This window comes from Ursus americanus, chromosome 36 (genome assembly GCF_024610735.1).
Source record: "Ursus americanus isolate L20-20 chromosome 36, mUrsAme1.1.p, whole genome shotgun sequence".
NCBI lineage: Eukaryota > Metazoa > Chordata > Mammalia > Carnivora > Ursidae > Ursus > Ursus americanus.
Genome location: NC_142162.1, coordinates 4,264,788 through 4,280,396, shown reverse-complemented (window position 1 = coordinate 4,280,396; position 15,609 = coordinate 4,264,788). Strand labels below are relative to the sequence as shown.

Below are 15,609 nucleotides of genomic sequence, written 5' to 3'. Positions count from 1 at the left end.
TTGGCCTGGGCCTGTGCTGCTCCCATCATTCACTTGCCACCCAGAACGTCCAGATGCATTAACACCTGCTTAATGAACTGCCTCATGCCAATGCAAGAAAGAGCTGAGGACGTCATAGCACAGGAAAGAAATACTGCAAATGTGACTGAAGAAATTCAGGATAAATACACAGCCAGCCTTTGACTCAACAGCAAGAGGCATGTTTAGGAACGCTAAGGAAATCTCAGCTAGAGCCCCGTTGGAAGAAATGAACCAAGCTCCTAGGAGCCAGGACATGGTAGGTTGTAAGTCCTGCCACAAGCTACCACATCTTGACAATTCTAGTAGGCCCATTCATTGCTTTCTGTATGTGGCAAAAACACCCTTGCATCACTTTTCCTTGTGAATGTTGACTTACTCCCATCCAAATAAATTAAGATTTCCCTCTCACTCAATGAACTTGGTGGGAACAGAAGTTTACATACCTACGGCATAGGACGGATTGGAGAGCTTAAGAGAGAAGGGGGCAGGTGTCATGGTGGTAGATGAAACAGCTTATAATTTTAAGATTTGAGTTCTGGAAACTCAATTTACCTAAAATTTTCATTCTTTTCCTTCTTCCCTGAAGGTCCGAGCTAGCTCTTTTCTTTGCAAGTTTCAAATCAAACCCAAAAAGTGTTTCTGATGATCTATATAATATGGCTGAGAAGGTACAAATCTACTATTTTCCTAGGAAGATTCTTTCAGCTCATGGAGAGATTAGGTATGTTGTTGAATTGTCTTAGATTTCTTACAAGCCACCTGGAATCTTAATGAAATGCAGTGTGGAAGTCTGGAATGAGGCTTAAGATTCTGCATGCCTAACAAACCCCCAGGTGACATGGATGCTACTGGCTTTCAGGCCATGCTTAGGGTCACAGTCTTAGAGGGGCTTAGATGGGAGAGGAAGGGCTTGAGATGTTTGAGAAAGATGCCAGGCTTTGTGGTCTGCAGAACTGGTTTCAAATCTAAGCTTGGCCACTTCGTAAGTGACTGATTATTTCTGAGCTCTGATAGATTTTTCTGAAAACAGGGGTAAAATCTCTATCCTGCAAGGTTGTTTTGAATAGTAAGGATAAAGTGCCTAGTCTGGTGTCTGGAAGAGAGTAGGTACTCATCCAAAGCTGGATGATTTTTATTATCGTAAATGAGCACCTACGATCTCGCTGAAGCCCTAGACCTATTTCGCCCACTGTGTTTGCTCTATGACAGAGAGCTCAGCTGGAAGCCGGAGCGCTGGGTGTAGATCTGGCTCTCACACTGACTGGCTGACACGCCGCTGCCATGTGTCCTATCTTGGTGTGGGTTTTACATCTATAAAAATAAGGGCATTGTCCAGTTCATCACCATCCAGTATGATAGGCCTTATCCATTTGCTGTTAAGCATTTGAAATGTGTCTGGTCCACATTGAGATGTACTGGAAATGGAAAACACACACTGGATTTTGCAGCCTTAGGATGCAAAAAAATAGGAATGTAAAATATTAATATTTTTGTAGTGTGCATATTAAAATAATAACATTTAGGATGCATGACATTAAATAAAATCTATTAAAATTAACTGTTCTTGTCTCCTTTTACTTTTTTCAATGGCCACTAGAAAATTTTAAATTACACATGTGACACGTACTCTGTTGCCATTCCACAACACTACATGATCTGTGGTCATGTCCATTTTAATGTTCTATTTGAATTGGATCAGATTCTTTATGTACTTGTTTTTACCAGTATATTTTCTAGAACCTGCCAGCTTTCCAAAAGACTTTTCAAAAACAGTTTGGATGACTTACAATAAAGTTAAAATACAAGAGCCTTCAATGAAGATAGGGTAGGTCAAGTTATAGGGGACGGGAGTTATTAAACCAGAAGACCTAACCTCAAGAAACAGGCCATTATGGATCAGATTGTGCTCAGGGTTCTAGAATGTCAATGCATTTTGAACCATTTGTTCTCCTTGGGCATTCTAGACTCTTCAATTGCAAAGAAAGAAGAAATATTTTATTCAGGGAAGTTCAATGGTAACCCCGAGACAGAAGAATAACCAATAGCTAGAAAACGTATTGGGCCATCAGTATATTGAGTTGTACCACAATGACTACGAACCCCTGGGGAAAGTGGCATTTATTTAAATAAATACAGTCTAATGTATGTCTATTATTGCTACAAAAATCCAGATTAAGCATTAATTGTGACAGAAAGATTTACTTTAATGCCTAAATTTGCCATATTGAGAAGTCATAAAAATATTTCAGACAGCATCTCTCTTTGCTAAAAGCGATTATAATATCTTTGCAGCACACTTATTAATGTGAGGCAAGGCTGCAATACAAATGTGGTAGGGAAAAACAAACTAACAAAGAGGGAAGACATACTGGAATATAATTATTCACAATTCAAATATATCATAGTCACCAAAATGGGTTTTACCACTCAATTAAAATATTACAGAGATTAGCTCAGTGAGGATCTGAAATATGGATGCATAACTTAATTCAGGATTTGAACAAAGAAGCTCTAAAAATCTTGTATATATAATAACTTCGACATTGATTGAGAAAAGGGTAAAGAGATTCTAATTATTTAGTCTGGAGAAGTAGCTGATGTGATACTGCTTCGAATAAATGAGTATTATGAAAAGAATTTGCAAAGGAGTTCCAATACCATTAGGATCCAATAGAGAAATTGGAAAGCAATGTGCTTTCCAGCTTTCATTTTTCAAGACACTGAGAGTCTTACTGCTCCGTCTTTGCTTTCGTTGCCGCTCTGGTTGGAATGGTGGGAACGAGAAATTTTCCTTTCTGATTTGGTCCGTATTTCATCTCACCCTGCGCCTAGTGCCCATTCATAGGTCATTTCGTTTTTCCTGCGCTGGGCCATGCCACTATCTTATGCACGTTGTGACAGAGACTCGATGACTAAGGAAGAATAGACTCATCTCGAAAAATGCATCCACTTGGTGGCTGTGCACACTGAGATTAAGGAGAGGTTGAAAATAGAAGAAGAAAATGAGAATCGTCGTTTCCCCTGGGTCGTCCGTGCTTCAACAGCGCAGAAGGCGGCTGCGTTCCCCGAGTTTTCCGAAGAGCATCTTTGAATTCAAATAGAGCTTTAGGTTTTATGAAGGTATTTTATAAATTTTAAGAAAAAAGAGAAAGAGAAACAGTAAGGGTGAAATTTTGCTAAAAGGGGATCTACGTGACGGAGCTGGTCAAAAACTGTCATGTCCTTTACCGTGAGAGGAAAGAACAGGACTATCAAGGTTTAAAGGATGTGAAAGAGGAGGAAACGTTCATCAAAATAGATCTACATCTTGGTACGCTTCGGTGAAATGAGTAGGAGAATACCAGTAAGCCTCAGAGAACGTTGCCTTTGGAGAGGGACGGGGCCATGAGCGAAGGGTTATACCAGGGACTTGAGCGATGATGGTCTATTTCATTTTAAGGGTGAGTAGGAACATCTCTGACAAAAATGTTAACAGTCATTAATTGAAATACATGGAATATGGGTGTCATTTAATTTTATATCGTTTAATCATATGACATTGCCAGTGTTCCACAGTTTTGACTGACAAAAATGTAAATTTCATATGATTCAACCTAATATGTTTCTTAATGTTTCAAAATAAAAAAAATAGAAGCAATCTAAAAAAAAATCTTTATGTTTCAGCCACCAGGACAAAAAAAAAAAAATGTACTTAATACAAGATGCCACTGCACACTGGAAAGCCTTTTGCAATTTTAAGACAAGCAAAATTTAGAAAAGAGGTAAGTGTTGCATTTGGGGGACAATAAAGCTTTATCTGATTTGCATTCTACGTCTCCGATCAATTGGATCAAGTCTCCATCTTTAAGGTATATTTGTCTTTGATTTGTTTTAATAAAAAATACCCTGACTCTAAACTAAAACTGAGAAGTATATGAGTGAGGGACTACTGATGCGTGGACGATGCCTTCCCACATGGGGAAGAGAAATGTGAGCTGGCACCTTACGATTTTTAGAACCAAACATAGCGTAGCCAGAGAAAGAAGGCTCCATAAGCCCAGACTAAGTTATTGCAATGGTTGGTTTTATTGTCTTCCTGACACCTATAAATAAATGAGGAAACTGATGGACAAAGAAAAGCAGTGTGTTTTTACGTCATGGTACAGAGGGTAGAATCGGGGGAGATTGCAACTTCTGACTTAATACCTGCCTGTGGCTAAAGCCCCCAAACTGGACCATGCTTGACAATCTGAGAAGATACTAGAAAGGTGGAGTCCTACTCCTTCTGATCTTTCCTTGATGATAGCAACGAAGCACAGAAGAAGAAGAAAATTACTTTTGTTCAATATAAAGCCTCTTGGGATCTAAGTATGTTGATGATTTATCCCATGGTAATTCGAAGGAGAAGAGTAGACAATATTGTAAGCTGGGTTCCTTAAAAAGGAAGGTGCCCATATCTGAATGACAAAGGGTACTTCTGAAATGTTCAGGCTGGGTAGGAAAGAAGCAAGAAGGAGAAGAGGCTCTGATGGGTGAGTATAAGAGTTAGTGGGAGAGTTGGAAGGACACAGTGGGGGCTTGGGGTCCAGCAAAAAGAATAACTCTTTCCATTCAATTTCAGCGGCTCTGAGGGCTATGATGTCTAGTCCTTTAAAAACACCTTTGCTATAGAAAATGGCAGCTGTAGCCACATGCTTTCCATCTACCCACCAGCAATGAAATTCCAGTGAGCTCTGGGTCTGGCTCCTTTCTTGCAGTGTAACCTCATTTCAAGTTAGCACCGAAATAACCGAAGGCCACCAGAGGGACGGAGCACAGAGCCTGCCGTCCTTTGATTAATCAGCGGGAATACGTAGTTCACGGTTCTTTTTTTTTTTTTTTTTAAAGATTTTATTTATTCATTCGACAGAGATAGAGACAGCCAGCGAGAGAGGGAACACAAGCAGGGGGAGTGGGAGAGGAAGAAGCAGGCTCATACCGGAGAAGCCTGATGTGGGGCTCGATCCCATAACGCCGGGATCACGCCCTGAGCCGAAGGCAGACGCTTAACCGCTGTGCCACCCAGGCGCCCCATAGCTCACGGTTCTATTGTGATCACGTCGCACGCCTAAAAAAGTCCAAGATCCAGTGTCGGGATCTGGTTTCCCTAAGAAAGGATGTTTCTGGTTTTTGTTGAAAGGGATCTATTTTTGGAGTGAAAACGGCAACTACGCTGTATCAAAAATAATGGTGATGAAATAGCAGTTCCAACAGTAACAAGCACAATTAGTTGAGGAAATTACTATTTGAGAGGTGCTGTGCCAAGCCCTGAAAAGCTCACCTGATAGAATTCTCACAACGGCTCTACAACGTAGGTGCTGTTATTATTATGATTCCCATTTTATAAAGAAAGAGAGAAAACTGAAGCCCAGAAAGACTAAATTCTGTACCTAAGGGACTCACAGCTAACAGGTGGCAAAGAGTGATTCAGAACTTGACCGTGTGTCTCAGAAGGCCGTGAGCACCAGCTTCCCAGAGTTAAGACCTGCCTCGTCACCTCTCAAGATCGTCACTCCTATTTAACCTTCCAGTAAGGTTGGCCCAATACCAACGACCGCGCTCTTGGAAAAAGTTTTCTAAGGGTATGCAGCTGACTTCCCCCACGCCCCCTTCCATCTGTTTCTTTACAAAGCTGATTGACGACTGAGCCTAGAGTTGGAAAATGCTGACGGATCTGCAGCCCCAGGGGCACAGAGAGTAACTAACTGGAAAGTGATTAACTGAGGCAGTAACTATTTCCCGTCCCCAGGAGAACCTCAGAACCTGGGAGCATAACTCGCGGGCCTTACTCCGAGACCAGCACAGTGATGTACAATGTGGTCCAATATACACGTCCAACAAGGGGCCATCAGAGGCGCAGACATAGGTTCCTCCGTCGTATGATATTTCACAATCACGCTCTTTTATTAGAGTGAAAGCAGCAAAGGGTTAATTAAAAGCAATATCTCCTGTCTCCGCGAAAAGACCTTTTCTCCCTTTGCCAATATATGACTCTTTATACTCTCAGTTCATTCCTCCTGTCCTACAGATATTTTATTGCCTGCTAAACTAAGTTTTCTCTAAATTGCTGGAGAAGAAAAACACCCCAAACTGCTTATTCCATCAAAACCAGCTCCTGTATTATATTGGCCAAAATGAAATTCAGTAATCCAGGGCACCAAAGTTGATAATATGAGAGAAGGGTGTTTGATAAGATTTTTAAAAATCCTCTGGAGTCACAGTTGGTCATTACTTAACCTGTCAATCTCATGCAGTCAGTAGGGTTCCTTCCACTCCCTTCCGGATAATTGTGTTGAATTATATTGTCTCAGTTACTAGCATATAAGCACTGAGAGGAAGGAGAATATGACCAATCGCTTCATATAGCATTTAGAGTATTGCCAAGTGTGAGAAGAGGCTTAAGTGCTGGTCGTGATGATGTGTGGTAAATTTGTCTGCGCATGATGGCACAGCCGAATGGCCCCATAATTGCAAGGCTTCCTGTCAGCCCTATTCCCTGGCAGGTACTGGAAGTTTGGGTAGTGGCACCTGATTTTATCAGCACTCCCAGGCACACAGGTCTGCTAAGATTTTCTCCTCATGAGGTAACACAGCACAGTCGGGGGCCCTGGATTGACATCCTGGTTCTGGCACTTTCTTGTCACGTGACCCTGTGCAAGAATTTAATTTTCTTAAATCTCACTTTTCCAACCAGTGAAAGGAAAACAGAGATTCTTTTTCCTTTCTGCCTCACTAGGCTGTAATATAGGTCAAATAAGAAAAATTGTAGGAAAATGCTTCGAGGAATAGGTATGTACTAAAAAAAATACATTGTAGCAGCTACGGATTTTGAGTGGTGTGTGTGTGCGTGTGAGAGAGACAGACAGAGACAGAGAGAGTGAGATTGTTACGGTAATACAGCAGAGATAGACTGGTTTGGAGGACCTAGCCTTACTATTTTGTTATAATTTTAAAGCTTTCTCCTCACTTTAGAGATTGGCGATTGGTCAATAATTATGGTTAAAGTCTTAGCACCTACTTTGAATGCCTCCTGGGAAAACCACCAGTAAGTTACCATTAGTCTACCACATACTTCCTGAAAAAAAGGAATTCATTCATCTCTGAATGTTTATTCAAGACACGGGAAACTTGGTTTAATTCCCTAGATATCTGTAGTATCATCAATTTTATCCAAATATTTAATCTAAATTCTATGTGCTGTCATTTGAGGACATTATGTCTGCTTTTCTCCTCATCGGTTAATCTATATAATAGCACTCTCTGGCTCGTTCCATCCTTTTATATTTCTGTGGACAGTTACCACCCCAAATACCTTCATTTTATTTCAGAGCCAGTTCTCTTTTTCTTGTCTCAAAGGCCATCATTTGGAAATATTTATCACTTTTAGTTGGTCTCCTATGAAATCTGAAACACTTTTTATCCACTCGTTTAAATTCAGGATCACGGCCCTTGCTAGTCCTTGCTCTATGAATCAAGGAAAAGGGCCCTTGTCCAAACTGCCTTGCCATTTTCCTATTGCTGCCTGTACCCGCCTGGCTCGCCTAAAACAACACGAGGTGAGCAGGGAGGAAAGCACCTTCCCCGGACGAAGTGGCTCTTACCACAAAGACCTCACAGCAGATGCAAAGGCCACTGTTCTTGGTAAAGGCATGAGTAATGTCCAAGAGAGCAGGTCTCGTCATAGGTCCCCCTGTTAAGACAATGCACTGGGGCCTGGAAAGGGAGAAAAGGAGATGTGAGAACTGGCCATTGCAAGAAGCCTATGACAGAACAACCCCATGGCAAAGGCAGGAATGGAGGGTTTGGCAAAATGGGACCACCTCTCCCCTAAATATTTCTTGGGTTTCTCATCAGAATTCCTGAATCATCCTACCTGTTCATCTTGCCATCTTTGTATTCTCAGTTCATTAGTGATAGCAAAAATATGAAGTAAGGAAAACGTGCTCTTGGGTTCCCCCTGTCTTTTTCTCTCCAGGCACTACCCTATCCTAAATCCCCAATACAACCTGTCACTCTCCAGCTGGTATCTTCATGCTGCTTTCCTTTATCTTCCCTGCAAAGTTTGTGTATTTTTTGGAGGGGGGGGTCCCATTCAAAATAAGATATAATTAATGAAGTGTTAAAATGTTACTTTTCCTACGAGAATTCAGTAAGCCACAGAACCTTAAGCTGAATGGAGACAGTACCAAGGATTAAGATATTTGGGGGCATCTCTCTGAAATCACCCCTGAGATCCCCTCTCGATCTCTGTTCGTGGACAGTGACACCCAGCATTACGATGGTTTACAGCTGGGAATGCGCGTAGCTCAGAGTGGAGGAGAAGAAGCACTCGTTCACGGAGAGGTTGTCATGAAAATGAGGCAGTTTTATACGACTCCCTAGTCTTAGAATGAACCCAGAAAGTGTATCAACACTCTAATACACCTGTCTCCCCTAAAGGAAAGCCACCTCTAACGTGGAACGACACCAGGATGCCTGAGAAGCCAACTTTACCTGAAATTTTTCACATGGTCTTCCACGGTAGTTAATTCCAGGGCGTTGTCCAGCGCGCTGACATAGGAAAGGGCCTGTGTGGAGGAGCCCCAGTTCACATCTACGGACAACAGAGGATGTAGCATTAAAGTATTGACCTTCCCTCTGTATACTGTGAATACTTATATAAGCCATTGCCCTCTATGATTTTCCTTGGCTATGTCATCAGTGAGAAGTGCCCAAATTAGAGAAAACACAATGCAGTATTTCCTAGAACGAGCATTGTGTCCTTCTATGAACACTTCATGAATTCTTAGAAGCGAGATCGCTCTTTCCGGGTAAGGATCAGACTCTAAAGCTGCAGCCCCAGAAATTTTGCTTGGTGGGAGAGGCTATGTGATAACCACATTGCAAGTGGATAGACTTGGGAAAATGGTTCGCCACTAAATAAATTCAAAAGGTCTTCACAAATTCTTGAATTGAAAAGAGGCATTTCTGTAGACAAGGATCGTGTGCAGCAATCTTCCTATTTTGAATAGTAAAACTGAATAACTCAGGAATTCTTACTTTTTTGGGTATCCATGAAGAGGGTTCAGCAAGCATTTTAATTTGATCTTTTACCACCTAATCTTCGTAATGAGGGACGTAAGTATTACCATCTTCTACCTTTTTTTTTTCTAGCCGTTTTTGAAAAAAAAAAATAAATGAAATATTAGATGGAACCTCCCATTAGGAAGTCCCTGGTGGGAATATACAGACTTACTCCAAATGGGAGATTGAGTCATCTCCCTAGTCTTGCTTGGAAGAGTCAGGGAAATGGTGGGGAATAATTATCTGGAGACAAAAAGGATTAATATTGCCTAAGTGTTGACTATGCATCAGGTATTTAGCATACCTTAGGCTATTTTATTCTAATAAAAATCCTACCAGTCAATTAGATATTTGTAAGTAAAAAATGAACCTTGAACCATTCCTCACACCATATATATAAATTAACTCAAATTGGATAATGGACATAGATTTAAAATCTAAAGCTTTAAACTTCTAGAAGAATTTGTGGCCTTCAGGGCGCCTGGGTGGCGCAGGCGTTAGGCGTCTGCCTTCGGCTCAGGGTGTGATCCCGGTGTTCTGGGATCGAGCCCCACATCGGGCTTCTCCGCTATGAGCCTGCTTCTTCCTCTCCCACTCCCACTGCTTGTGTTCCCTCTCTCGCTGGCTGTCTCTCTGTCAAATAAATAAATAAAATCTTAAAAAAAAAAAAAAGAATTTGTGGCCTTGGATTAGGGAAAGATATCTTAGATTAGAAGCAAAAAACCAAATCATAAAAGCAAAAAATGATAAATTAGACTTCATAGAAATTCAGAATATCTGCTCTTCAAAACAAACTGTAAGGAAAATGAAAAGGCAAGTTATAGTCCTGTAGAAAATATCTGCAAAACACATACTGCTAAAGGATTTGCATCTAGAATACATAAAGAACTCTTATAACTAAATAATAAGAAAACAACTCAAAAAAATGGGCAAAAGATTTAAAAAGCATTTGACTGAAGAAGATATATGGATGGAAAATAAGATGGTCATCATTAGTCATTAGGAAAATGCAAAGCAAAGCAAAATGATAGTACTCTACAACTATTAGAACTTTTTTTTAACCAACTGACAATACTAAGTACTGACAAGGATGTGGAGCAATGAGGACTTTCATTCATTGCTGGTAGGAGTAGAAGATAACACTGCTTTTGTGGAAAACAGTTTGGAAATTTCTTATGAAGATATATATAGATATCAACATAGAGATAGAGATACTCTTATTATATAATCAGAAATCCCACTCTTAGATATCCCACTCCTAGAGAAATGAAAATAGAGGTCCACATTAAAGTCCTGTGTGTGCATGTTTATAACAGCTTTGCATTTAATCATCCCAAGCTGGAAACAACCCAGATGTCCATTAGCTGGCAAATATATTTTTTAAAACTTTGAGATATATTCATACAATGAAATACTACTCAACACAAATGAACAAACGACTTACACATGTCACAACATGGATGCATCTAAAAACATCATGTTAAGTGAAAAGAAGCACACACAAAGGCTACTTACTGTATATAATATTCTGAAAAGGCAAAGGTATAGTGACAGAAATCAGAACAGTGGTTACCAGGGGCTAAGCTGAGGGGAAGAGATCGACTACCTAGGAGTGTAACGGGAACTTTTAGCGATGATGGAAATGTCCTCTGTCTTGATTGTGACAGTGGTTACAAGAATGTTTAAGTTTGTCAAAACCCATAGACTGTACGTCTGAAGGGGATGAATTTTACCATACGTAAGTTATGCCTGATGCATAAAGTAATAAAGAAAAACAACAACAAAAAATCCCTCCAAGGTAGTTGCTTTCTCCCTTCTTCTCTATTTTCTTCTCTACTTTCCTGTGCAGTACGGGTAAGGGACATATAGGGTGGCTTGGGGCTGTCCAGCTCCTGAGACTGGGCCTCCCTGTACCACACTCTGTGTTCTCTAGACTCTCCCAGCTCAGTCCATCCTTCTTGTTGATTCTAAAGTTAACATCCAAAGCTCAGGTATAATTGAGTGATCAATGGCAGCCTCTTGTTGTTCACAGATTCCTTAGCATGACTTTTATGTTTCTTATTTATCTGGCCCCAACCTACTCTTCCAGGCTCATCGCATGCCCCTTCTCCTTAGCACCCAAGAACTCCATCCACGTTACAAGCCTTGAAGTTTCCTACATATGCCATGTCCTTGCACGCCTCCTAACACCACTCATGCTTTTCCTTCTGCCCAGAATAATCTTCTCTGGCTCTTTCTGATTAACCAATCCCTAGTCTCTTGTCCTTTTTTTTTTTTTTTTAAATAGCTTATTTGCTCATTTAACAAATGTTTATTAAGTATCTACTGAGTGTTGGCCCTGGGAATACAAGCCATGAAGCAGAAGAGTCTTCCTGGACAAGTTTAATCAGAGCTAATCACTCCCTCTCCTCTTCTCAGTAATTTTCTTATGACATTGCATGGTACTCACTTTATTGCTTTATGGTTAGTCGCTTGTGTGTGGGTCCGTGATCCCCTTGAGGACAGGGACTATATCTTATTTATCAGGATTTTTAGAAGGAGATATAATGGAAAGTGTGTGGGGGGGGTTGGTATCATATACTCTACTTAAAATGTCAGCTCCATCATATCCTGTTACCTTGGCAAGTGGTCAACTCTTTGAACTCCAGTTTCTTCACCTGTAAAATGGGTCGAATAATACCTAATGTACAGCCTTCTTGTGAGGATTCAGCGAGTGCATGGTGTATCACAGGTGCTCAACATGGTTAACCATTATTATGCTGTATTTCATTATTAATATCCACCGTTCACATGGCACACCCAAGCACACAGGGGCTGCTCCATAAACGTTTGTTGAGTGAATGGTGAGTTAGAGAGCACTTCCAAGATCTCCTCGCACACAGTCCTTATCTTACCTGGCTTCTTATAAGTCACGTAGATATAGAGGAAGAACTCGATGACGTAGGTGATGACAGCGGCCCACCAGTTGATCACAAACATAACTGCACAGCACAAAATAGCTCCAAAAAGAGACACCCACATGTTGTAAATTCCGTATGCAGGTCTCCATCCTGAAAAAAACAATCTCGGTGCATAAGAAAAACTTCCACACTCCTGCTTTATACCACCGCCTAGGATTAGCATGCAGGCAACAGTTTTTCCTAGCATAAAAATCAGAACTTTCAGGTCAAGCTCCCAATTCTGTTATTAGTTTTCTGTGATCTCGGGCGTCTGGCTGAGGAAGGTATACCAAATAAGAACGCTGTGAAATACAGAAAACGTGTCACTTATGGCCTCTTCGTATGCCCTGCATGTCCCAGTTGTCTTCCCCAACTGTGAGACCTTAAGCCTCTACTATCTCTACCATCAGGAGCTGAAAGGAGGCAGGAGAGATGAAAAGAGCGGGGGTCTAGTGGGAAGGAGGGGGGAAACTCCTTGGTGGCCCCAAGAAAAGAGGAAGTGAAGACAATGGGCTTATTGTTCCCACGGAGAAGGCAGAGCATCATCGAAAGTCAAGCCACGAACTTCCTGCTAGCTCTGGCTTTACCTTAAGAGGACAGCACTTGCCTTTTCAGAAATAATCATCTATGGGAAAAGACGGAGACATTTTTCGGCAATGTCTTCTTACACCTGATGCATTAATAAGATTTTGCATTTCACATGGTGCATACATGCATGGGAGCGCCCGTGTTCTATGAGTTCCCTGCCATGCAGAAGCGGGGGGGACAGCAGGGTCAGGCTGGGGAAGCTCTGACTTGAAGGGCCTTTGAACGGTGGGGGAAGTACGCTTTCAATTGGGAGTTGCCAAAATACAACAGAGCTTTCCAAGTCTTCAGGAGCAATTTCTGAAATGGCCACAAGATGGAAATAGCACTTTGAGAACATCGCTGGAAACGCCCTTATTTTTCTGAGTTGGGCTGTGTGTGTGTCACAGGGGCATTGTGGGTGTCATTTCATGGGTTTGTGTATCGACCTGTCTCTATGTGGTCTGCTATTTTTCTTCTCTCTCTTTTTCTCTCGTCCTCTTTCGTTCCTTCCCTTCCACTCTTTCCCTTACCTACTCTATTATTTCACCTCGTTTTTCAAAGATGAACATAACATGACACAGAAGCTCACATTTCTATGACTTGTATTCACTAACTAGAACTTTCTGTTCTCTGCTTAAAAGAAGACAGCACAACAGAAATAAAAATTCCTCCGTTATCTTCTGGAGCCTAGTGGCCTTGGGTGGAAGCTCCCCTTCCATCCATATTTTGTCTTGCTGGCAGCAGGTTTTCTGAAGGAGGCTCGAGACCACAGCAGGCCCTAACAGAGTGGAAATGTGTTTATATCCCTGATAAAGGCCCTCGTGGTGAAGAACTTTCTGAAGGTCAATAGTGATGAGTATCTATTCTAGTGGAAAGGGAGAAGGAATTCTAATAGCCAATGAAAGCGAGGAAGAGGTGAGAGGTGGCGAGATAGGGAAGGTTCTTTGGTGTGAAATTCTGCACCTCCTTCGACCACAGTCTGCGGAGGGCAGGGATGTCACTGGCTTCAGCACGAATCTGCATTGACTGTGACTCAGCAGGTAATTATGGGAACTACTCATTCTTCTCTTCTGCACCATGGGCAGGAAACAAATTGATAGTAAGGAAGTTTCAAATATATACATTTATTCCACTTCTGTGGTCACTTTCACCCTGGAAATAAATAGTGGTGTTTTTCGACTGCTGAAATAAATGTGGTTTCTCTTGCAATGAATAATTTATTGCCGCAGGAGAAAATTGACTTTACGGTTGGTCAAAAAGGCCATTGCTCAAATGATTCTTTTTCTATTTCAGAAATCACCCCCCTCCCCAACTCACCAAAATAAAGTGGATTACGCTGCCCACTAGGATATAAAGATACATATAAACACAGATTGAGCACTTTTCACGGACTTATTTCATCTTATTGAGACAAACTAACTGTCTGCCTAGGCTTCTTTTAGCTTCCAAGAGTCAACTTACCCGGAGATTTGGCATACGAGGCATGGAAGCAGGAGAAATTAATAAGTGCGTATGAGGCCAGGAAGAAGTTGGAGATGATGGGGGCGATGGTGTTCAGCTCGGCTGTGAACGAAGCAGAAGTGAGCATGTCCGTGTGAGTGATGAGACCAGGGGCTGAACAGCTGTCAGAGCCTGGAAGCTCGACTTTATTTGGAAATTGAAAACGTAGCTAGCTTCTGTCAAAGTTTAAGAAGTTAGTGATTTCTCTTTGGGATTGCATTCATTTAAAGATATGTTCTCAGTCAGGGTTTCCATAAAGCAAGGAGCAAGAAAAACCTCCCAATGAGAAAATAGACAATAGACAAGACCTCAACCTAGCAAATATTCAAATGGGAGTGGGTAGAGGGTTTGGCCACTGGACAGATGATAAACTCCCCTGCCGCTCTACCAGAGGTCCCAAATCCTGCACTCTTTCTCTGCTGTGGATACAAGCGAAAAGCTCTGCAGGGCGACAGATTAGTTAAATACCGGGGCACCCGCAACGCCTAATTGGAAATATCTATGCCCAACTTGCTCTCCCTGACTCTCAGAACTCTTGCTAGTCCTTTGCCCTTTTCTTAACATTTCTAGAGAGTTCTGGCTCTCAACGTTTGCCAAAAAAATGTTTACCCCAGTAGCTAAAGATCCAGTATAATTTAATCCTAGCCGAATGGTTTGCTGTATAAGAAATAATTTAGAAACATTCTCATTTATCAACCTCAGGGATGCAGATGCAGGTGGCAGCTGGGTATGATTCTAGATCATGGATGCCAGCAAGGAAGTAGGCAAAAATAGCCGCCGTGAAGCTTGTGCCATGAAGCTCATCTATGTTGTTCGGAGTAATTTTTAAGGATAATATTTAATTTATACAATTTTTTAAATTTTGGCTATTTAATCACACAAATGCATTGTAGGGCAATGATCTGAGGTCTTTATGTCATGGAAACATTTCTGCACATAATCGCTTTTTGTTTAATTAAAAAAAAAATCTACCAAACACAGTCGTATCGTCCCCCTCTTCAACCTTGTAGAAATCTTATGAGGATTCAGGCATTCCAGTCACTTTCTGAGTTTATGATGATGAGGAGCCTTTATTGTTTGGCCCCACTGCGCTGAGGAAGGCTCTGCCCTTCTAGATAGAGCTACCACGGCCTTGCCTTTGGCTTCTTTTCCTCTGATATGTTCACCAGCAAAGGTGGCACCTTAGCAAGGAATGAGGAATGTGCAGGCTAACGCTGATAAATGTGCTCTCCACGATTATGCAGCTGTTTCTCTATTGCTCAGGGAGAGGGAGCCGAGATGATAGTCTGGGCAAGTGGTTTTCTAACCTCAGTGGTCTACAAATCTCTTGAGGAGCTTGTATACATGCAGATTCCTTATCCCCAGGGACCCGGATTCTACTCCAGGGCTGGGTCTGAAAAAACCAGCACGTTAACAAACCCCAAGTGATTCTGATTCTGATATAGGCGGTCACTGGACCACGTTTTGTAAACGACACTTCAATTCTCCTGCTAGCTGCCAG

General features: G+C 41.6%; 1 protein-coding gene across 5 annotated transcripts in view; it reads right to left on the bottom strand.

The window, feature by feature from the left end:
- The window catches only part of SLC12A1 (solute carrier family 12 member 1), an 85,945-nt gene that overhangs the window by 34,799 nt on the left and 35,537 nt on the right, over positions 1 to 15,609 (bottom strand). For all 5 annotated transcript variants that reach the window (XM_045812146.2, XM_087859111.1, XM_045812144.2 and 2 more), the window contains 4 exons: positions 14,070 to 14,171; positions 11,997 to 12,152; positions 8,533 to 8,632; positions 7,641 to 7,752 (listed from right to left, as the gene is read on the bottom strand). In XM_045812146.2, coding sequence (XP_045668102.2) covers positions 7,641 to 7,752; positions 8,533 to 8,632; positions 11,997 to 12,152; positions 14,070 to 14,171 — 470 coding nt within the window. The remainder of the gene's footprint in view (positions 1 to 7,640; positions 7,753 to 8,532; positions 8,633 to 11,996; positions 12,153 to 14,069; positions 14,172 to 15,609) is intronic.